Raw genomic sequence first — 24,185 nt, forward strand, 5'->3', positions numbered from 1 at the left:
ATGTTAAAAATGATTTGAGGGGTGGGCTTTTGGTACATAGCATGAGATGACACGTGGAATGCCCACAACCCATACCTGAGTTCAAGTTTCAGCTCTGTTTCCAATTCTGGCTTCATGCTATGTGCACCATGGGAGGCAGCATGTGATTGCAAAAGCAGCTTGGGTTCCTGCCATACCTGTGGGAGACCTGTACTCAGTTCTTTGCTCCTGCCTTTGTTCTGGCCCAGCCCCCAGCTTTTGTGGGCATGTGGAAAGCAAAGCAGTGGATCCGTTTCTCTCTCTCTGCCTTTTGATATGGTCACATATTTTGACACAGGAATTCCACTTCAATGCAAAACTTAAAAAGATTTGCCTGTAGTAAAAATAACTGTTATGTTTTCTTCGATTTATATCTAACATATAGAGTACAAAAATCTAATGCATATAAATGAAAGAGACAGCTGAAGATTTGATTATTGTTTATAGCCCTTGTCTATATGCCTGCAGAACAGTGGCCTTTCCACTTTCTACTTGTTGAATTATTTCTTTAGTGGAGCATTGAGCCTGTGATTATAAAGTAAATTGACAGGATGCTATTGTAAAAGTTAAAAGGAAAAAAAGAGAAGGAAGATGGAGAGAGATAGGTAGGAAATATCTTGATATTTCCTAAGCCTAAAATTGTATCTGTGAAATACATGGAATCTCTTCTTTTATAAATAAAAATGTTTTTAAAAATGGTAAATAGCAAAACGCTTTAAAAGTTTCTGTCAGTATAATAAGAATTAAAATTTCAGATTTAATCCTAATTAACATATTTCTTTAGCCACAGAAATGAGTTTTTTTTTTAAAGTTTTTTTTATTCATTTATTTGAGAGGTGGGGTTATAGACAGTGAAAGGGAGAGACAGAGAGAAAGGTCTTCCTTCCATTGATTCATTTCCCAAATGGCCACAACAGCCAGAGCTACGCTGACCTGAAACCAGGAACTAGGTGCTTCTTCCTGGTCTCCCATGCAGGTGCAAGGGCCCACAGACTTGGGCCATCTTTTACTGCTTTTCCAGGTCACAGCAGAGAGCTGGATTGAAAGAGGAGCAGCCGGGACTAGAACCGGCGCCCATATGGGATGCCGGCACTGCCGGCTAAGGATTAACCTACTGTGTCATGGAGCTGGCCTTAGAAATGAGTCTTTTTCAACATTATCCCGTTTCACTCAAGAAACTTAAACACATGAATAGATAATTTTAAGGGATAGGTGTTCAATTCTTCTTTTTGAAATTTTATTAATATAAAGAGAACAGATTTCATGTTCACAGACACAGTTCTAAGAAGATAGCGATACTTCCTTTCCTCCTACCCTTAATCCCCTTCTTGCCTTTTTTCTTGGTTTTCCTTTAGTTTTTGTAATAACATGCTTTCAATTTACTTTACAATTGCAGGCTTAATGCACACTACCCATAATGTTCAACAATTAAAATGTAGAAAGACCACTGTTTCACAGGAGTAAATTGACAGGATGCTATAAACAATAATCAAATCATAAGATGCCAGTTTCATTCTTACACTTTGTTTTTTTCTTCTATATTAATATATGAAATATATTATTATTCCCATTTCAATGCTAATAAAATGAGACAATACTAAGGTTGATATCTTGCTCAACATTACAGAGCTAATATTTTCTTATTCATTGTTGAGCAAAGCAGTTGTTAAGGGCCTAAATATACATAGAAGAGGGGAAGAGAAAAAATGAATAGGGAGGCAAGGAAGGAAGGAATGAGTTCATATACTATAATTATAAGAGTAGTTTCACCCATGAGATAAGTCACATCATTTTTGGTTTTAGTTTCTTGTTTTCTGTATTTTTAGAATTTATAATGTTTTTTAGTAATTACAAAAATATCCTTAAATAAAGCCAGCTTTATATTTGAATTCTCAATTAGAAGGATACTGATATAAATACAGTTTATTTACATCAAAATTGTGTTATTCTATTGCTAATCACTAATGTTTTTCAAAATCTTTATTTAATCTACTTTCAAATCTGAATCCTTATTGAATGTAGAGTATTGTTTCTTCAAACCAGTTCTTATTTCAGCAATATTTCCAACTCACTTACATTTATAGCTTTATACCTTTACTTACTTTATAAAAAGAAATAACTAACTCTAAATATTGTGCCTGAATTATTTTGTCAGGTGTTATAAATTAACAATAATACAGAAACCTCAAAGGTTAGTATTTAGTTCCTTTTGTTTACTAGACCTAGATAATGAGAATTCAATATGAAATACAAAACTGTGGGTTTCAGTGGATTATGCATTTTACAAGGGCAAGGTTTGCTAATGCTCAACTGAGAGACTTTATTTAACCACAAACAAACCTTTCTGTTTCAGGTCTGAAATCCCTTGTAGTTATCCTGATTCATTGCTTAAAGAAACTCCTTGGTGCCATTATCTTAACTTTGTTTTTCCTGAGCATATTTTCTCTAATTGCAATGGGACTCTTCATGGGTAATCTGAAGCATAAATGTTTGCGATGGCCCCAGGAAAATGAAAATGTAACCTTGCACAACAGAGCTGGAAATCCATATTATATCCGAGGTAAGAAGCACATACCATCCATGGTAGATTCAAACCTTTATTGAATATAAAGGAATCTTCATAGAAATGGTGAACACTGAATTTCAGAGCAAACTTTGTAAATCTGTGATGAGGCTCAAATACTAATTTGGATCAGTTTCATTATCAGGAGAGGAAAGTGCCCAATCTTCAGAGAGGTAATTGCACAAATTTTATCCTTTCCAACAAGACTACGGCCAAAATCTCATTTTCATTAGAGGAATTTCATGTTAATTCCATCAGAGGAAGCTTAAAATCAGAGTCTCATAAAACTATCTTTTTTTCAATAAAGTCATTCCTTAAGATATAAAAGTTAGTTTACTAATTAAAAATTTTCACTTGGAGTTAGAAATGTGCCAGGGGATTCCAATACAATCCCATCAAGATTGCATGTGCCAATGCCATCATCTCACTAGTCAAAGTGATCAATTTCAATTCACAGTTGATCACACTGATAGGTCTAAGAGTCAAAGGGATCACACAAACAAGAATAGTGTCTGCGAATACTAACTGATAGAATCAAAAAAGGGAGAAAACAATCCAACATGGGAAGTGGGATACACAGCAGACTCGTAGAATGGCAGATGTCCTAAACAGCACTCTGGCCTCAGAATCAGCCCTTAAGGCATTCAGATATGGCTGAAAAGCCCATGAGAGTATTTTAGGCATGGAAAGCCAAGACACCTGGCAAAAAAAAAAAAAAAAAAAAAGCCTAAATGAAAGGTCTCTGCGAGTGAGATCCCAGTAGAAAGAACAGGCCATCAAAGAAGGAGGTACCTTTCTCTGAAGGGAGGAGAGAACTTCCACTTTGACTATGACCTTGTCTAAATAAGATCGAAGTCAGCGAACTCAAGAGGCTTCCATAGCCTTGGCAACTCATGACTAGAGCCTAGGGAGATTTCTGATACCATAAACAAGAGTGTCAATTTGTTAAGTCAACAACAGGAGTCACTGTGTACTTACTCCTTATGTGGGATCTCTGTCCTTAATGTGTTGTCCAATGTGAATTAATGCTATAACTAGTACTGAAACAGTATTTTATACTTTATGTTTTGTGTGGGTGCAAACTGATGAAATCTTTACTTAATATATACTAAATTGATCTTCTGTATATAAAGAGAATTGAAAATTAATCTTGATGTGAATGGAATGGGAGAGGGAGCGGGAGATGGGAGGGGTATGAGTGGGAAAGAAGTTATGGGGGGAAACCATTGTAATCCATAAACTGTACTTTGGAAAATTATATTTACTAAATAAAAGTTTAAAAAATTTTTTTCACTTGGGTCAGCTGTATCCCATATTAGAGTGGTTAAATTTCTACCCTGGCCCCACCGCCCACTCAAGTGCATTCTCTGAGGAAGTAAGTGATGACTCTAGAGACTGGGGCTCTGCCACACACACACATGAGAGACCTGGATTTAGTTCCTGGCTCCCAGCTTTGGCCTCCGCCCAGCTGTGGCCATTGTGGGCATTTCTGGAGGAACTAGTACATGGGAGCTTTCTCTGTTCTCTCTGTCTCTCTCTCTATTACTTTCTGTCCCCCTGCATCTCAAATAAATAAAAGTAAATAAATTAATAATTAATATATTGATAAATATGTCATAGCCCACATATGGTCTTCAGTTTTCAGTGTAGTCCTGGATTTTTCCTTCAGAAGCCTGCTTGTACCTGGCTGATTTTATTCATTCTCTCAAACCCTTCATTTAAATAAAGTGGTTCTGTCTCTGTGCCAAGTTTAAGCACTTTCAGTGCAGCTGCTAGGTCCTAGGAGGCCTCATGCTATGCATCAGACGCTAGGTGAAAAAGGCCAGAATGTGAGCTCTTTGCTTTTTTAGCTGCAGACAGGGCTGTTCATCTTCTGTGCAGATCCTGCCAGCCTTCAGGTATTCCACAAACTCAGGATTACACATACGGTATTGTTTCTTTCCTCTTTTCCAGAAACAGACAACTTTTATTACTTGGAAGGAGAAAGATATGCTCTCCTGTGTGGCAACAGAACAGATGCTGGGTAAGTGGTGTGAATGTTTTCTCCTATCAAGTTGATGTCGCCAATCAATACTACTTACTGAATGAGTGTTGCTCTTACTCTTCATTTCCACTGGATTACATTATTTTGCTTTATGATGAAAGCCATGGCAAGAAGTTATCTTGGCCCATTCAGGCTGCTGCATCAAAATACCTTAGGTTTGTGGCTTATAAACAACAGAGATCTCTTTCTCTCAATCTGGGAGGCTGAGAATTCTTTATAAAGGTGCCAGCAATTTTGGTGTCTGGGAATGGCTTGCTTGCTCATGGATGGTTCTGTTTTCAGAATGGTGTGGGGTCTGTCCTGCACCTTCTCTGTAAGGGCAGCAATCAGCGGCAGAAAGTCTGCACTCTCCTGAGCCAGCTGCCTACTCAAAGTTCTACCTCCAAATCCCATCACCTTGGAGGTCACGATTTCCACGTAAGAATTTTGCACAGCTGGGGCACAAGTTGTGGTCCAGCGTGTTAAGCCACCACTGGCTGTGCCAGCAGCCCATGTGGGAGTGAAGGTTTGAGCTCCCACTGCTGTGCTTCTCACACAGCTCCCTGCTAATACAGCCTGGGAGGGCAGTGGAAGATAACCCCAGGGCTTGGGCCCTGCCACCCGTGTGAAACACCTGGATGGAGTTTCTGGATCCTGGCTTTCATCTGGCCAGAGTTTGCTGTTGCTTCCATTTGGGGAGTGAACTAGCAGTTTCTGTCTGTCTGTCTCTTTCTTGCTCTGCCTTTCAAAAAAACAGTTTTTTTAACATTTGTAAGGTGAACAAATTTCATGTATTTCATATATACAGATTTAGGAACATAGTGAAGCTTCCCATCCTGTCCTCCCTCCCACCCATGCTCCCACCCTTCTCCCTCCTTCCTCTTCTATTCTCTTTCATAATTTTACATAACCTACTTTCAGTTTATTTCATGCTCGTAAGATTAACTCTATGCTTACTAAAGAGTTCAACAAATAGTGAGAAGCAAAAACACTGTCCCTCAACAGTAAAGACAAGGGCTATAAACAGCTATCAAATATACATATATATAAAACTGCCAAACTATTTTTGAAAGAGTTTTTTTTTTTTTTAAACAGGCAGAGTTAGAGAGAAAGAGAGAGAAAGTGAGTTGAGAAAGGTCTTCCTTTCTGTTGGTTCGCTCCCCAAATGGCTGCTACTGCCAGAGCTGTGCCGATCCAAAGCCAGGAGCCAGGTGCTTTCTCCTGCTCTCCCATGAGGGTGCAGGGCCCAAGGACTTGGGCCATCCTCCACTGCCTTCCCAGGCCACAGCAGAGAGCTGGAGTGGAAAAGGAGCAACCTGGACAGAATCCGGCGCCTTGACCGGGACTAGAACCCGGGGTGCCAGCGCTGCAGGCGGAGGATTAGCCTAGTGAGCCGTGGCGCGGCCTACAAAGTGTGTTTTGAGTGGACATACATATTCAGCACAATATGAAATAGTATGTTAATCCAATGTTACAGAATAAGCCACAGGTAGAACTAAATGATGCATTGAAGGTCAAGAAGCTAAGAAACAACATGTGTAAGATTTAAACAGAAAACTGATCTGTTAGTGCACCCCAGAGCCAGGAAGCATTACCAGAGAGGATAGATCAATCTGTTTTTTGGAAAAATATTAAAAACCTGCTGTTATTTCACTTATTTTGTATATCTTTTATGGCTAGAGTTTATATTAATAAAAATGTCATTTTATTCAGCATTTATAAATACTTCTTCCTTGGTAGGACAGAACCTTCATGTCTTATTGTCGCATAATTTCAGATGGAGCAATAAAAAGCAGAATCAGGGTGCTTCTCAGTAGTGTGTGACAGACACGTAATTCCTGTGTTGTTTTGCTCAGCTGGGTTGACCCGACATTCACTGATACCCTCACCTTTTTCTGTGCTCTGGGGCTCAGAGCAACAAAAGCCTCATGGAGCAGTGAAGCATGAGTTATATAATTTAGTCAAATTATACATTTTATCACTTACTCAGCATGAAATTATTTTTGCATGGCTCATGGTAGGTCTCTAATCAATTCTCAAACACAAATTGTGAACCCATCTCGTTGTGACTGGCCCACTCCACTTTTGCCAACCCTTTTAATTTCATTCCTAACTCCACTATGACCTAAATGCATTTTGAAGTTCTCTGGTCATGAATAATTAAATCATATTGATACATTCGAGGCAAGAAGAGAAAGTCATGTCATGTTTTGCCTGTAGCAATCATACTTTACTGCAAGGCAAACTTCAAAAGTTTGTAGCTTAGTGCAGCAACAAAAATTCATTTGCTCTGATTACGTGGGTCAACAATTTAGCAAAGCCCAATCCATAAATGCTTTTTAAACCTCTTCTTGTTCCAGTAATAAATGCCTAAAACAAGTTGCATGACCAAACCCTGAATACTGTAAGAGGGCGTGGATCAATGAAATGTGATTTATTAGACCACTACTGTCACGTTTGACCACCATACTCAAGCCCCTCAGTAGATAAACATATTGGACTCTGAAAAAAAAAGTAAATATATATTAGTCTCCTCTTTCTACCAGAGAGCAAGCATGTACTGCTCATCAATTTTTTTTTTTTTTTTTGACATTAGACAGTGAGAGAGAGAGACAGAGAGAAATGTCTTCCTTTGCCGTTGGTTCACCCTCCAATGGCCACCACGGCCAGCGTGCTGCGGCCAGCGCACCGTGATAGTTTCTCACCCTTAAATAATGTGATCTAACCATTTGAGTTAAGACCCTTTGAAGATTAAACCCCCAAATCAGCCAGTTTTATGTTTATCTGTACTATTTTAAAACAATTATAATTCTCCTTTGACACTCAGCCATTTCCTCTATGACATCGTGGAGTAGAGCTCTAGTGAATAACAATATTTTTGTATTCTTGAAAATTGATAATGGAGTAGATTTAAATCTCCTCACAAAAAAGTGATAAGTACCTGAGAAAATGCGTATGTTAATTAGCCTGATCTATCCAATCCACAATGTGTGTGTGTGTGTATATATACATTATGAAGCATTATGTCCTATATGATTAATATACAGTTTTTATTTTTAATACCAAAATACATACAAAAACTAAAGTGGTGACAAAAATTATGTGTGAGGCCCCTTTTTAAATTTTAGTTCAACGAACACTGTTCACATTTATCAACTTGCAGTTGATCTCATTTGTAGTTCTTTGCCCAGGAATTTTCGGGAAGATGACAGATTGCTCTGTGTGGAAGAAGGAACCTTCTATTATTCATAGACAGATGGTCTATATTTATGATTTTCCATCATCTGAATGTCACCTAAAGTGAGCAGTTTCTGTTTTCTTTGGCTTCTCTAGTCAGTGTCCTGAAGGATATGTGTGTGTCAAAGCTGGCATAAATCCTGATCATGGCTTCACCAGTTTTGACAATTTTGGCTCAGCATTTTTGTCTTTATTTCGGTTGATGACTCAGGATTACCCAGAAGCACTTTATCACCAGGTAAGAATGTGGAGATTTCACACTGTACTTAGGAATGGCATCATGCCCTCACTTCTAAAATAACCCTCAAATATTATACACTTCACTAAATTTTTATGTGTAAAATAATTTTTAAGCAAAATAGAAGAGAATCAGAATTAGTGAATATATATGAAAATTATATAAGGTATGCTTATTATATAAGGTATGTGACTTCTTATTTACTCTTTGAATTAATTCTATAAAGGAATACTCCCCTCCCCCTGCCTTCCCCACTAACCAACTTATGATGGGTCAACTTAGCAGGGTTTCGGCTTTACTGTAGTACAAAAGTGATGCTGTTCACTAAACATCACAGTTTATTGAATTTGGATCCCTTCCTGGGATAGCAGTATGCAATGTGGTGCTCTCTTGTGATGCTAGGCAGTGGCCATGAGTCATAGACCACCACTAGCAAGGCAGTCACAAGTTTAACCACCAATACTTGCAGTGCACTGTGTTGCTCAGCTATGATGGTCAACAGATCAGGTGAAAGCATGTATTTTACATAAAACCTTTCAGCTACAAGTGCGTTTATTGAGACATAAGTACATTGTAAGTTGAGAAGCATATGTGTACCTCTCTTGTATATGAAGATACTAAGACTCAGAAAAGTTGTGTACCTTCCTCAAATTTATAATAGGTATGCCTGCCAGAGCTCAATGTTCTGTTCCAAAATTTGTGATAATTACATATATAATATTAAATGAGTAAAGAGCATTTTTATGTAGCAATGCTTTAGTCAAGACATTTTGAACCCTTGAAATTACCTTGTGTTAAACAGTTCCTGAGTGCAGTACATGCAGTGTCCTATTTTTTTATTCTTCTGTTTCTTCTTTTCCCATTTTAATATTCAACCATGCTTCAGTTATGGTAATATAAAGCTTGTTTTTATGAGATTTGAAATGAAATGAAAATTCTGGGAGTTTGTGTTCCTAACTAATTATGTTATGCAACATATTTTCTCTGAAAGATAAAATACCCATTGAAATAGGATTCAGATTTTCTTTGAAGTTCCCTTTAGAGTAGAATATACAATTTTATTGTCAAAGCAGCATACTTGATATGAAAAGACAATAATAAATACAAATGTCTTTGGATTAAAAAGCTATCTTTTAGTTGAATGAGAATATTCCTTTTATAAAACACACACACACACACACACACACACACACTCACAGCTTATTTTGATTGACTAGATACATTGTAGAAAACGTGTCTACAGGTCACTGATAATGATAGGATAACACAAAACATTTGAACCACAGACAGGTTCATAACATATTACTAAATGAAAATCAAGGAAACCATAAATACATGTAGCACAATTGTAATTTTGATAAGAACATGGAAATATTATGTAAAATTTTTATTTATGCAAACTATGTGTTTCTAATTTTGTTATGTTTGTAATTATATTGCTATTTTCCAATCATTTTTACAAGTATCAATACTTCTCCCACAACTCTGGGAGTTTCTTATTCCTAAAATATTCTTCTCATGTTATCCTCCTAAAAATCCCTCTGTGGTTTTCAGATTCCTATGGCATGAAGTTCATGGATGAAAATAAATGGTTCCTTTATGCTTCTACAGATTTGTTACCTAAAAATATCCAAATATATACTGTTTCATTTGAAAATAAAGACTTGTTGTTTCCTAAGTGAGCATCTCTCATGATGTCTTGTTTTTATGTATGTTGTACCATTTACCTAAATTCAACTTTTCTCATAACTATGTTCATTGTCATGCCTCAAATTATTACATCAAAGCTATGACTTCTTATTTGAGCTTTTTGAAACTTTCTTTTCTGAATAAGGCACATTCTATATTGGAATACAAGAATACAGTGTAATTTCTTTCTCTGTATTTACTCCACTAGGTGACAGGATGGCGGACAAAGATTTTGTCTTATTAACTTTTTGTTGTCAACACTTAATACATACAAGCATTTTTCAAAAAGCTCGTGGGAAATGGAATTGAAAAGTGAGCTTGTTTTGTTGCAGAAACATTTAAAAATTCATGGAGATGGCAAGCACCGTGGCTCACTAGGCTAATCCTCCACCTGAGGTGCCAGTACTCTGGGTTCTAGTCCTGGTTGGGCGCCGGTTCTGTCCCGGTTGCTCCTCTTCCAGTCCAGCTCTCTGCTGTAGCCCTGGAAGGCAGTGGAGGATGGCCCAAGGCTTGGGCCCTGCACCTGCATGGAAGACCAGGAGGAAGCACCTGGCTTCTGGCTTCGGATTGGTACAGAGCACCAGCCGTAGCAGCCATTTTGGGGGTGAACCAAGGGAAGGAAGACGTTTCTCTCTGTCTCTCTCTCTCACTAACTCTGCCTATCAAAAAAAAATTCATGCAGATGAGTGGTATTCAAAAAGTTCATGAAGAACATATATAGGCCGGCACTGTGGCTCACTAGGCTAATCCTCCACCTGCGGCGATGGCACCCTGGGTTCTAGTCCTGGTTGAGGCGCCAGATTCTGTCCCGGTTGCCCCTCTTCCAGGCCAGCTCTCTGCTGTGGCCCAGGAGTGCAGTGGAGGATGGCCCAAGTGCTTGGGCCCTGCACCCTCATGGGAGACCAGGAGAAGCACCTGGCTCCTGGCTTCAGATCAGCATGGTGCGCCGGCCACAGCATGCCGGCCGTGGCAGGCATTGGGAGGTGAACCAACGGAAAAAGGAAGACCTTTCTATCTGTCTTTCTCTCTCTCACTGTCCATTCTGCCTGTCAAAAAAAAAAAGAATACACATTATAAAAAAATGCATGGATATGTTTTAAAATTTTGCTGTAAAATAAACATCTATAATTCCATTTTTATGACAATTTAGAGTACCATCAGAGAAATACTTGTGAAATTTTTTCTTAAAATATTTTAACATATATAAAATTGTATCTTAATGAAATTTTAATAAAAATATAAATAGTTATTTATGAACTATATAATTTATATCCCAATAAAGGTATTGCTTTTTCTGTGTATTTCCAAAAGTATGTTACCCAATTTTCTGGATAGCATTGCTTTAAAGACAATCTTTTCCTTCTCATAGTGAAACAGCAGACCATTCGATATGTGATAAGTGTTGGAGTTCTTTCAGGGTGTTCATCAAAATTATGCATTAAGTTCTTAGTAACTAGTATAGATAGCATTCGCTTTGACTTGGTCTAGATTTGTATTCTTAACATTGCCATAAACTGAACTAATAATGGAACTGATGGAAATTCATCAGTCATTCCCAAAGACTATAGCTCATGCTTTAGAGAGCACTTTTTTCTGTTCATTCAACAAAGATTTGATCCAAATACCCTTAAAATTCATATACAGAAATGAACAACAGTGTAAATCCTCACAGAACAGTTATATTTAACAGTGTAATTAACATTTGTTGTGTAGCTGCCATGTGCATTGTTTCATTTGAAAGGAGAGCTATAATTATATTTATAAAACTTAATAAAACTGGAATTTTACACTTTTATGTGCCAGTAAGAAGGTATACATTTTAACACTCCTAGCATCATAGAAATATGTTTTAGTTCACTAGCATCATTTATAGAAAGAATGAAAGATTTTAATTCAGATGTAACTCCCATACTATGAGATCTTAGGAGTAATTTCTCCTCTCTGATTTCGCTTTCTCTTCTGTATCTTGAAAACAACATTAAATATCACATAGATATATTGTACATAATGAGGAAATAAGCATTATTTATTAATGTACATAGTCTTCATGGTACTCTATAATACTTATTTCTGACTGTTGATTGCATTATTGTAAATAACAACCTGTTCAGTGACAAAAATACATAACTAAATTCTAAATAGCTGTATTATTGGATAATAGGTTCATTAAAAATACTTTTAAAGAGAAATGGTCTCTAGGTCAGTAAAATTGTTTCTGATGGAATTTTGGGTCTTCTATTGCATAAGCATTTTACTTCTCTTTATCTGTACAATATTTTCTATAGATAATACTTTTATACAGTTTTGAGTAGATGTTTAAAAGTTAAGACTGTTTCCATTTATTTTGTTGAATTTTGTTTGTATAGTCTTAACCAATGACTATAAATTAGTAGACAATATTTTGCCTTTCTAATGTTCCACTTATAATTTTTCTAAATTTTTAAAATTTCTTATCTAAGGTAATTATTATTAAATAAAACTAGTTATACACAGTTTGAAAAATCTGAATTGTTGTGTTTTTCCATTCATAAATATTGCCTACTGTAATGGTTTCAAACATCATGTACCTTTTCCATGTGCTTTGTCTAAAGGTTTTTTCACCAAAACAGGTAGGCTGATAGGAATAGAAATATCCCTGCTCCCTACCTCTGTGTAAATCTGATTTTGCACCACATTATGACTTTTCATAGAAGCAATATTCAGAGGAAAATTTCTAAACATTTTCTGATTAAATTGCATACATTTAAAATTCTATTACAAAGAAAATAAATTTCTTTGTATCATGAAATTTTTATCGAGATAACTTTTCCTTTCAATGTGTTTTCTCTATTAATACATGGAAGTCAGATTCTCACCCCAAATGAATTAAATGACTGAATCTTTGCTTTAGTTTTATAGTATATGTTCTATCCCTTCCACATATGTCTAAAGTTAAAGATTAAAGTCTAAATATTTTCATAACCGATTTTTATTCTTCATTTTTAAAATGGAATACAAGAGGATAAATAACATTTTCATCTTTTATTCTGGTTTCGTCCTCCTCTTAGATTCTTTATGCCTCCGGGAAAATCTACATGATCTTTTTTGTTGTGGTGAGTTTTTGGTTTGCCTTTTATATGGCAAGTTTGTTCTTAGGCATATTTGCTGTGGCCTATGAAGAAGAAAAGCAAGCAGCTGCTGAAAGATCCATGAAGATTGGGCCAACATTTCAACAGACTTTAAAAGAACTTCAAGAAAGAGATGAAGTAGGAGAGGTATGTGTGTATATTGTTAGGTTCTTAAAATCACAGTGCTAAAGATATCTTTTCAAGGTCTTGGAGTATGTTGCTTTTCTGATAGATGCTAATTTTTGTGTGTATAGCATGATCAGATTAAAAAGGCCATTTTCAATCAGAGGGGCTCACTTTTGCTATATAACATACCTTCCTCAGAGCACAAAGTTAAGAGTGGAAGACAACCTGAAAAAATGCCTCTAATACAATTTCTTGTTCCAAAATAATGTGTTACTACTGCTGGTAATGGTGAATATACTTGAAGTATATGTTTTCAGAACTTCTTTTGATACAGGCATAGTTTATTGATTTGAACCTGTTTCAAATGACACATCAGAATTAATTTTGGACATTGTGTGCTACTCAAAAGTGACAATGACTTCCCTAATTTAGAAATTATTAAGGACTAAAATAATGGATTACAATACTTTCCTAAAGTTGTGAAAAGAGAAAAACTCATGTTATGTTATTGGGTTTCTGCTTTGTTTAAGATGAAATGTGCTGTGCATCATTGTGTAGGAAATTATTTTATCAATAGAATAATTAAATCCATGACTAGTAAAACCTACTAATAATTTAAATTAATTTTAATTCCCTTATTGTCGGGTGTGAGTATTTTTTCATAATATTGGCCTCATGGCAAAAAAATTCAGTCTATGAATTTGAAGGTGTTGATACAAACAGCAGTAAGTAAGTTGTGGAAAATCATCTTTAAATACCCAAATTGTGCCATAGATGTGCTAACAGGAAGAGCAGGACCAAGAAAACTAAACAGAGCAGCTTTCTTATATCCTACAAAGCTATCTTTTTTTAATATTTAACTATTTATTTGAAAGTCAGAGTTACACAGAGAGAGAAGGAGAGGTAGTCAGAGAGAGAGAGAGAGATTCCATCCACTGGTTCACTCCCAATTGGCCATAGCTGCACAGATCCAAAGCCAAGAGCCTCCTCCAGATCTTCCCATGTGGCTACAGGGGCCCAAGAACCTGGGCCACTTTCCACTGCTTTCCCAGGCCATAGCAGAGAACTGGATCAGAAGTGGAGCAGCCAGAACTTGAACTGGCACCCATATGGGAAGCTGGCACTGCAGACAGTGGTTTTACCCACTGTGCCACAGCACCAGCCCCTACAAAGCTATCTTATACCATTTCCTTGAACCATTTTTCTGGTAGATGGGAAATGGATCTAGATTGAAGAGGAAAAAAAGGAACAAGGTATATGTTCCAATGGTTAAGATGATGATAAAATTGCTCATGTCCTACATTGGAGTGCCTGGGTTAGACTCTTGGCTATGGCCCCTTATTGCATCTTCTTGCTAGTACACACCCTAGAAAATAGCAGTAAGGACACAAGTAGTTGGGTTCCTGCCATCCACATGGGAAACCTGGACTGAGTTTCTAGAATTAGGACTTTTGCTACCCAGCCATTGTAGGCATTTGTAGTGTGAACCAGAGAATGAAATCTTTCTCTCCTTCTCAAGTAGATAGATAGAGGTGTCATATTCACACATGAAGAGGATCAAAAGAGATGAGGGAAAAAGCGAGGGGCCAAGATGAAATCTGGAACTAAGTGTAATATGTAGTAAGGCTGGCTACGAGGTTCACTGATAGTAAATGTCTTTCATGAGTCAGAAATGGGGAATCGTTAGCTGTCCTTTATATATAAGCCTTATATCAAGTTATCTTCAGTCAATAATCCTCAGAAAGTCCTTGGAGCCTGAATAACAATGTAGGATCCCACCAAATGCTTGATAGCTACTTGTATCCATAGCATGCGTGCCAGTATGAAGACAATACGAATGAAAAGAGGCTTTTGAATAGCCATTATATCACCCATGAGTAAGTCACAGGAAAGCAAATTACAAAAGCTTTCTGTCTCTAAAAATGACTCTGAGTTCCTTCAGATTGAATGATTAGGGTCAGAATGACATGTTGAATGTGTATTTTGTTCTAAAGTGGCATTTCAAAATCTGAAGGGCTTGAGGCTACTCACAAATGCATCCAAGTGTATGACAATACTTCTCTTATCATATGATGAAATACTCTATTAGTTCCTCTTATGAAAAACATGAATAGTCTCAAATTTCCCAATATTACCATTCATGTTTTTTTTTTCTGTTGATCACATAAAACCTTCCTAATTTAGTAAAAATATTTCAATTATAAAGAATTTATTTTTCTGGAACAATCCTGGAACATTTTGTCCTTCAGAATTTCCTGGGAGTTGAGACTAAGAATCATTTTCACAAGATTTATTTTCTTTCCCTTTTGTATTTATGTATAAAAAACCTTGGTGAGAGGAGAAGTTAGAGTGGAACATGCCAAGGAACCTTTGGGTGGCTTATCTAAGACCAGTCAAGGGGCCAGAGATGTGGCATAGCAGGTTAAGCTATTGCCTGCAGTGCTGGCATCTCATGTGGACGCTGGTTTGAGTCCTGGCTGCTTCACTTTTGATCCAGCTCCCTGCTAATGGTCTGGGAAAGCAGCAGAGAATGGTCTGAGTGCCTGGCCCCTGTACCCATGTGCGAGACCAGGAGAAGCTCCTGGCTTTAGCCTGGCACAGGCCCAGCTGTTGCAGCCATTTGGGGAGTGAACCAGCAGATGTAAGATCTGTCTCTTTCCCTCTGTCTCTCCCTCTCTCTCTATGTGTAACTATGCCTTTCAAATAAGTAAAAAGAAGCCCAGTCAATTCTACTTCTGATGTTGGAATGAGAGATTGCTTAGACACTGAATATTTGCATAACATAGGAAAGCTGTAGATAATATTAGCTAAAAGCTCAGTTTTGTAGTCAAATAAATATAGATTTCAGCCCACATTAGCCATTAATAGATGTATGGTATTTGGTAAGGTTTGTTATCCATTCTAAATCTCAGCTTCTTTCTCTGTAAGAAGTATATAATGATAATATCTCTTATAGGTTGTTCTGAGGCTCAAATGAAATAAATATATGAAAAACACTTAGTAATGCTTAACTAAAATGGTGAAGTACAACTAAAATCAAGAAATATTAATAAAATTATTATAGCATATCAGCATTGTATATGACATTAAGGAAATTTACCCAAATTATTATACTCAGTAATCCACATAAAACACTTGGCCTTTAGAGGAAAAAATTCTCTTTGAATAAATTCAAAGAATGTAAATCAAAGAATGTAAAGCTAAATTATTTCTTACAATATGTTAATTATATATGACATTTATTACCTAATATCTTCTAGACTCAGTGCTAACATATTTACATTCATTCATTGTCAGAACCTTTTGAGGTAGAGAAACTATTTCAATATCTTACATGATAAAAAGTGAGAATTGGTCCCCGAAGGTAACAAATGTAGATTTAGTCAAAATATTAAACCAGATATTAGTTGTTTATAGTTGTACTATATCAAGTTCAGTGTACTTGTAATAAAGGTTAGAAACACAGTAGGAGACTATCTGGAACACATCTTGGGGCAGGTGTCCTGTCACAGTGGGTTAAGCTACTACTTAGAATGCATGCATTGCTTATTTGTGTGTTTGGTCCCAGTACTTCACTGCTCTGGGCTTCTTCCAGTCCAGTTCCCTGCTAGTGCACCTGGGAGGTACAAGATGATGGCACTAGTACTTGGGTTCCTGCCACCCATTTGGGTGATCTAGATGGAGTTCCTGGCTCCTAGCTCAGCCTGGTATAGCTCTGGGTATTGCAAGCACTTGAGAAGTTAATCAGCAGATGGAAGATTGATCTCTCGCTCACTCTTTCTTTCCCCCTCCTCTCTCCTTTCCTCTTGCTCCCTCTGTTTCTCCTCCCCCCCCCCACCATCTCTGTCACATCTGACTTTCAATTAAATAAATCAATTAATATTTAAGGAAAAAAAGAACACAGCAAGGCATAGGTGTCTCAATGGAGAAAATTCTGTCAACATAAAATTCTTAAGTACTTGAATATAAGTACTGACAATTAAACTGCTATTAGCAACTGCTTAGCAGACATATGATAAATGTTCTCATGAATTTTCAAGTTGAAACCTCATTGAGGAACTGCAGCTGCTAAATTTGATTGCTACTTTCTGACATCTGACTTCTTAACACAGGAAGAAGGCACAACTACCACCACCTTGCTTTCTTGTTCAGGAGGCTCAGTGCTGAAACAATGTGATCCATCAGTTACACAGGTTGCAGGTGAAACTTTCCTGCGATTTGTCAGTTACTGGCAAAACCTAAGGAAGTAAAATATATAAAATCGTAGAAATACAAATAGTTACATGTCTCATCGGAAATAGCATCCTTATTTATCTAATTAATTAACAATGACAACTTTATTAAACACTGGAAATAATTCTCAATAAGTACAAATAAATTGTCCATCTTCATGAAATTAATGGTGTAGTAGACAGACTAAAAATTATTATAAACACAAGAGTGTATCTCGGAGCCAGTGCTGTGGCACAGAGCGGTAAAGGGCCTGACCTTATGGGCCATATGGCCCATATGGGCACCAGTTCTAGTCCTGGCTGCTCCTCTTCCGATCCAGCTCTCTGCTATGGCCTGGGAGAGCAGTAGAAGATGGCCAAAGTCCGCCCACCTGTGTGGGAGACCCAAAGGAGGCTCCTGGCTCCTGGCTTCGGATTGGCACAGCTCTGGCCCTTGCAGCCATCTGTGGAGTGAACCAGTGGATGGAAGACCTCTCTCTATGTCTCTACCTCTCTCTATAACTCTGTCATAGAAGTTTAATCAAGGTAGATAGGTTAATAGACTGATATGTGGTTCATTCACTTTATATTGTAAAATATATCTATAGTTCAAGGCAAATTAGTAGAAAGTAAAGCATTGACTATATCAATAATATTTTAGGGCCTCTCCTGCCCCCACCCAGTACCTATATCATTATCTTTATTGAATTGATTTTTGGTGTAATTCCAGCAAACATTATCACTACTTGTAATAATTTTACAACAAGATATTCCCTATATACTCATGATACAGTTGAGGATGTTATTTACTGTATCATAAGCATCATCTTTTTGAACATACACTGTAGCATCTTAATAATAAAATCTTTGGGACTGGCACCGTGGCACAGTAGATTAATCCTCTGCCTGTGACACTGGCATCCCAAATGGATGCCGGTTCTAGTTCCGGCTGCTCCTCTTCCAATCCAACTCTTTGCTGTGGCCTGGGAAAACAGTAGAAAATGGCCCAAGTGCTTGGGTCCCTGCACCCGCATGGGAGACCAGGAAGAAGCACCTGGCTCTTGGCTTCGGATCGGTGCAACTCCAGCCGTTGCAGCCATTTGGGGAGTGAACCAATGGATGGAAGACCTTTCTCTCTCTCTCTCTCTCTCACTGTCTGTAACTCTACCTGTCAAATAAATAAATAAAAATCTTTAAGAAAAAGTTATAAAGTTAACATATACTTACTAAAGGAAAAAGTATATGCTAGTGAAATATTCTGTTATTTTATTACTCAGTAGTATGTTTACCAACTGAACACAGTAATCCTAAACTGTGTATATTGAATCTTTTGTCAAATATGGATAATATACTACCATCTCCTGATCTCTACTGATTTTATGGTTGGCTCCACAGTATAATTTTATTGAATTGCAAGGATATACATTTGTTTTCCAAGTATGAGTACCATAATCCTAAATCAGTTTAATACTGCCAAAAGTGTAAAGCTTGGCCAATGATGGAAACCTAAAACACTTCTAAAGGCAAGAACCAGGATTTTTTATATGGCTATACAACTCACCATTATAGAGTTGAACCTACAAAGATAAGAAGGCAGTTAGACCCATCAAATTTTTTTTTTTTCAGATAACACAAATAGAAATGAAGAAAAGATCATCAACTTCCATAAACACGTCTGTGGATATATTGGAAGATACTACTCTCAGACAAAAAGAAGGTAAGGAAAAATACTTAAACACTCACTGAGGAGCGTTCTATTCGTGGAAGATACATTTTTAAAGAAATCCTGCAATTTCTTCAGGACCTTGGATGGTTAGTGATAGCTTTGGGATCTGCAAGGAGAGAAGACCTACACTTCCAGGAATGGAGAGTCCCTTCCCACACTTCCAGGGATGAAAAGTCCTTGTCAAGGTCCCCACTGGTGCCTAAAGGTCAATCAATGAGGATCAGACCTACCTCAACCTTTAACCTCCACGCCCAATCTCTGTTTGATCCATGACTTCCTCGGCCCCCACTCTGTTGGGACTGGTGAACCTTGCCTGGGACCGGAATCCCAATAAAAGCTTGTGAATTAATTGATTCATCTCCCTGGGAAGATTTGTTACGCGCCGGACACCTTCCAGTTAGAATGAGAATTTAAGGAAAAACATGAGAAGATTAGTATGAATAATAAAGAAAAATTCAGAAGCATAGTGTTTTAAACATTTCAGAAGATCACTGAAAAGTGACAAAGAATTTCCTGTGTTCTCTTTGCTTAACATTGAAAAGCATATTGGAGTATTAACATGTAACTAAAAATACAGATAGGAGCATCGAACATGATTATTTCAGTAGAGCTATCATTACTTTGTTTTTTGTAATATATTACCAGTAATTCTTTTCATGGTCAATACTAAAAGGCATTATTTTATACAGCATATAATTCTAGCAACTATAAATCATTATGTTCTCAACTATTTTCTATATTTGTCTTCTTGAGATATTTCTGTGTTTTTTTTCTTCTAATATATAGTTTGACTGATTTTTATTTGTCTAACTCAGCAAGCAAAATGAAATATGGGAAATTTATACCACTCTGCTTTTTATTAGTATTGAATACTTCCTTTTCCTAATTCCAAATGAGAAGTCTAATTTCAAATCTCTCTTTGCATGTAATAGGCAATTTTTTCTCTTAAAGTCAAAATAAATAGTTTTCTAAAATTTGATTTTTTTTATTTTTTCACTACAGAAATTAAAAAATCCAAGAAGCTATGCTCATTGTGTTGGTATAGGTTTGCTAAAACTTTCTTGATATGGAATTGTTCTCCCTGTTGGTTAAAATTGAAAGAGATTTTCCAGAGGATTATTACGGACCCATTTACTGATCTTTTCTTTACCATGTGCATAATTTTAAACATATATTTTTTGGCTCTGGAACATTATCCAATGAGTGATGAAACCAACCATCTTCTTATCATTGGAAACCTGGTAAGACTCTCATTGCGCATTGTTTTTGTTTGTAGTTTCACCTTTGCTTTATCCATTACTGTCTTCACTGTTTTATTTTCCAACTGCAATGCATTGCACTACGCATTATTATCAGATCACTTGCCCCAGTCTATGCTTATCATTGAATGTTTTCACAGCTGGACTTAAAAATCCTGTCTTATAAAAATAAGATTCAGTGAAAATTTGTCATTGTCTCTCACTTCTCAAATATGCACTCTATTGTTACCATTACCTCACATATCAGAGTAGGGGACAGAGGTAAACTGAAAAAGCACAATTTTCAATGATACCTTAATTCGGAATCCTGATTACAATAGAGCCTCCCCTGGATGTCCTAATGGCCTTTTGCTTTGGTTTTGGTTTATTTATTTATTTATTTGGGTCTTCTCATTTTGGTGAGATTATTTGATGTACCTCTTTTATTCTTATTTTATTTCTTTTTAAAACTTTTATGCTTATAAAAGTTGTACAAATTTCATTTATTTTATAAATAGATGTAGGAGCATAATGATATTTCCCATCCCACCCTCCCTCCTGTCCCACTCCCACCCTTCCTCCTCCTTCCTTTTTTTTTTTTTTAATTTTTGCAATGACATACTTTTGCTATACAAAAATGGAGGCAGTTATTTTTGATTCCTCGGTTCTTTGTCTCACATGGAAGAAGAATTTGCAAGTGGACAGCAAAGAGATTTAAAAGTATTTATTAGAATCAAGGACCTCCAACTAGGCATGGAGGGAGGCTTCCAAGAGAAGAAAAAAACCCGAAAGGACTGGTGGCAGTGGGCTTTTTAAGTACAATTTTGAAGGAAAAAAAAAAAAAACCTTGACAATCAGATTGGCATTCAGTTACCAGGCAGGGGTAAAAACCCATCAAAAGACCTGATTCACAATTCTCCATCCTGTCTGGCCTGCTAAGGGTGGGATAGGTAACTTGTTTTCACAATAAGCTATGCACTCAGGAAGAGCTCCCTTGCTGTTCTCATGGTAAATTTGGAGATTCCAAAGGAAAGAGGGTGGCCTGTTTGTTCTTGCTAAAGATAATGTTTTGGGGAAGGAAGCACATATTTTACACCCCAAATTCCATTGGGATCCCCTGACTACCTATTAACCCATCTGACTTCTCACATTTTCCTTTATTTTATAATCACAAGCTTAACCCTCCACTAAATAAGGAATTCAACAGATTTTATATAGAAAAGGACATTTTTCTCAAAAGCATAGACAGACTATAGTTTTGAGATTTTGAGAATCATTTCTCCTTTTTCACAATTAGTGAAATGCAAAATATTTTACATATATTCTACATCTCACATATAGTGAATAAGGCAAAATAGAATTCTCCCCATGTAGGATCTCTTTCCTTAATTTGTTGTTCTATGTGAATTAATGCTATAACTAGTACTCAAACAGTACTTTATACTTTGTGTTTCTGTGTGGGTGCAAACTGTTGAAATCGTTACTTAGTATATTCTAAATTAATCTCCTGTTTATAAAGATAATTGAAAATGAATCTTGATGTGAATGGATGGGAGAGGGAGTGGGAGATGGGATGGTTGCAGGTGGGAGGGAGGTTATGGGGGAACAAGCCACCATAATCCAAAAGTTGTACTTTGCAAATTTATATGTATTAAATAAAAGTTTAAAAAAATCATATTCAAACAAATATGTTTTAGTAGTTTTCTTTGCTTGTATTATTTTTGTTTAATTTTGTTTTGTTTAATTAATTAATTGTATTAATGCAGCCAACTTGTTACCAGTTTTGAATTACACATATACTTGATACCAAAATAGTATTTTAGCTATTTCTGCCAATACAATTTTTAAAGTCTAATTTCCACAGGTTTGCTCTGTTTTCTTTCTGGACCAAGTACATGGATAGTAAAAATTATGTGCATGTATATGTAAAATACAGAAAATAACACATATACTTTTATTTTACAAATTGAAAAATGAAATATCTCACATATATTCCACATCTCATGAGTAACTATTCAAAGTGGAAAGATATTTATCCTCAAATATTCTTTTGTTTTTATCAAAGATGGCACTTATTAAAATAATTGAAAATTCTGTGTGAAGTGTTTCATGTTAGATTGTTAAAACCTATGACCCCGTCATTGTAAGACAGACTCCAGATGTAACTAGATCTTACATCTTATAACAGGAGTTGTAAAGAGGGTGTATATGAAAAATGAACATTGTGTTAAGTTTCTGTGTATGTAGGATTGGATATAGATTTTGGAATCACTTTCTCCATGTGTTTTATTTTTATTTAGGTTTTCATTGGAATTTTTACAGCAGAAATGATTTTTAAAATAATTGCCATGCATCCATATGGGTATTTCCAAGTAGGTTGGAACATTTTTGATAGCATAATTGTGTTCCATGGATTAACTGAAGTTTATCTAGCAAATGTTGAAGGAATGGCTCTTTTTCAATCATTAAGGATGGTAAGTAGAATCCAAGACCTAATTTTTACTTTATCAAAATTTATCTCAGTTTTCAAACCTAAAAGGGAAATTATCCCATTTGGTCATTGAGAGTATTAAATGAATTCCTTGATATATAATGATCTAGGTGATCCCAAGAAGGAGCAAATAGTCTTCAATGCTGCTATTTGACCAGCATATTAAACTAGTTGGTATTAGCAGCACATTAGAGATGTAGTTCTGGGAAGCAGGGTCAATGAAACTGTTTTAAAAGGTAAGATTGGTGAAGACTTCTAAAAGTCTATTACTAAGAAAAAGGAATCCAGTTATTTCTAAATGTAAGGTTCTAAATATTTCTAAATGTAAGGAAGAAAATTACATTTATAAAAGGACTAGTTAAGCCGGCGCCACGGCTCACTAGGCTAATCCTCCGCCTAGCGGCGCCAGCACACCGGGTTCTAGTCCTGGTCGGGGCGCCGGATTCTGTCCCGGTTGCCCCTCTTCCAGGCCAGCCCTCTGCTGTGGCCAGGGAGTGCAGTGGAGGATGGCCCAGGTGCTTGGGCCCTGCACCCCATGGGAGACCAGGAAAAGCACCTGGCTCCTGGCTCCTGCCATCGGATAAGCGCGGTGCGCCGGCTGCAGCGCACCGGCCACGGCGGCCATTGGAGGGTGAACCAACGGCAAAGGAAGACCTTTCTCTCTGTCTCTCTCTCTCACTGTCCACTCTGCCTGTCAAAAAAATAAATAAATAAAAAAAAATAAAAGGACTAGTTAAGTCATCATAGTATTTTTATAATTTTTGTGTGAAATCTATGCATATAAAGGCTCTTCAGATAATTTTCCATTGCATACAATGAAAACCTACTCATGGAGTTTAAAAAAATTTATAGCAAAATAAACTAATCTTTTACTTTCTTTTTTTTTACACAAACTCTTGAAATACCTCACTTAGTATAGTTGGGTATATTAAGATTATAAAGCTGAAATCAGTATATGTCTACAATTTGAGATCATTGTGTAAATCAGAAAATTATAAAAAGAAATATGATTACTAGAATGAATAAGATATGCTAAAATAAAGAATCAAACTATATTAAAAATAATAATGGGCTGAATCTAAGATGATTAAATTTTACACAGGCATGTGTAAGTATCTTACTCTTGAATCCAGAATGCCAACCAGAGACTAGGAAAAATCAAATGGCATAGTACATATAAAAATAATGTATAGGCTTTAGATTTTCAACTGTTATATGGTGACCAAAAATGTGAAGGCAACATTGTTCTGTTGATAGCATTTAAAAATCTAATGAAAAGAAGGGGAATATTTGGACTGAACCTATTCTGTTTCATCTTTGATATGATACTTTTAAGGGAAAATATGTGATAGGACTTTTAGTGGAATTCAGCGGTGGATCCTGGAAGACTTTCATTATCATCTGTCAGTTACAAAGTGGAGAAATTTCCAATATATTGTGAAAGAAAAAGCCAAGAATGAATGGGGGGGTTGGCAGATCAAGAAAAACTATATCAATAGAGTTAGTTTACAAAACTAC

The 24,185-nt window shown here is 36.5% G+C and overlaps 1 protein-coding gene across 3 annotated transcripts in view; it reads left to right on the plus strand.

The window, feature by feature from the left end:
* Nucleotides 1-24,185, plus strand: part of SCN7A (sodium voltage-gated channel alpha subunit 7) — a 97,418-nt gene that overhangs the window by 46,273 nt on the left and 26,960 nt on the right. For all 3 annotated transcript variants that reach the window (XM_070070735.1, XM_070070734.1, XM_070070736.1), the window contains 7 exons: nucleotides 2,372-2,578; nucleotides 4,535-4,604; nucleotides 7,938-8,079; nucleotides 12,816-13,022; nucleotides 18,839-18,929; nucleotides 19,941-20,179; nucleotides 22,477-22,650. In XM_070070735.1, the coding sequence (XP_069926836.1) occupies nucleotides 2,372-2,578; nucleotides 4,535-4,604; nucleotides 7,938-8,079; nucleotides 12,816-13,022; nucleotides 18,839-18,929; nucleotides 19,941-20,179; nucleotides 22,477-22,650 (1,130 nt within the window). The remainder of the gene's footprint in view (nucleotides 1-2,371; nucleotides 2,579-4,534; nucleotides 4,605-7,937; nucleotides 8,080-12,815; nucleotides 13,023-18,838; nucleotides 18,930-19,940; nucleotides 20,180-22,476; nucleotides 22,651-24,185) is intronic.

Source organism: Oryctolagus cuniculus, chromosome 3, assembly GCF_964237555.1.
Source record: "Oryctolagus cuniculus chromosome 3, mOryCun1.1, whole genome shotgun sequence".
In the NCBI taxonomy this organism is placed as follows: domain Eukaryota; kingdom Metazoa; phylum Chordata; class Mammalia; order Lagomorpha; family Leporidae; genus Oryctolagus; species Oryctolagus cuniculus.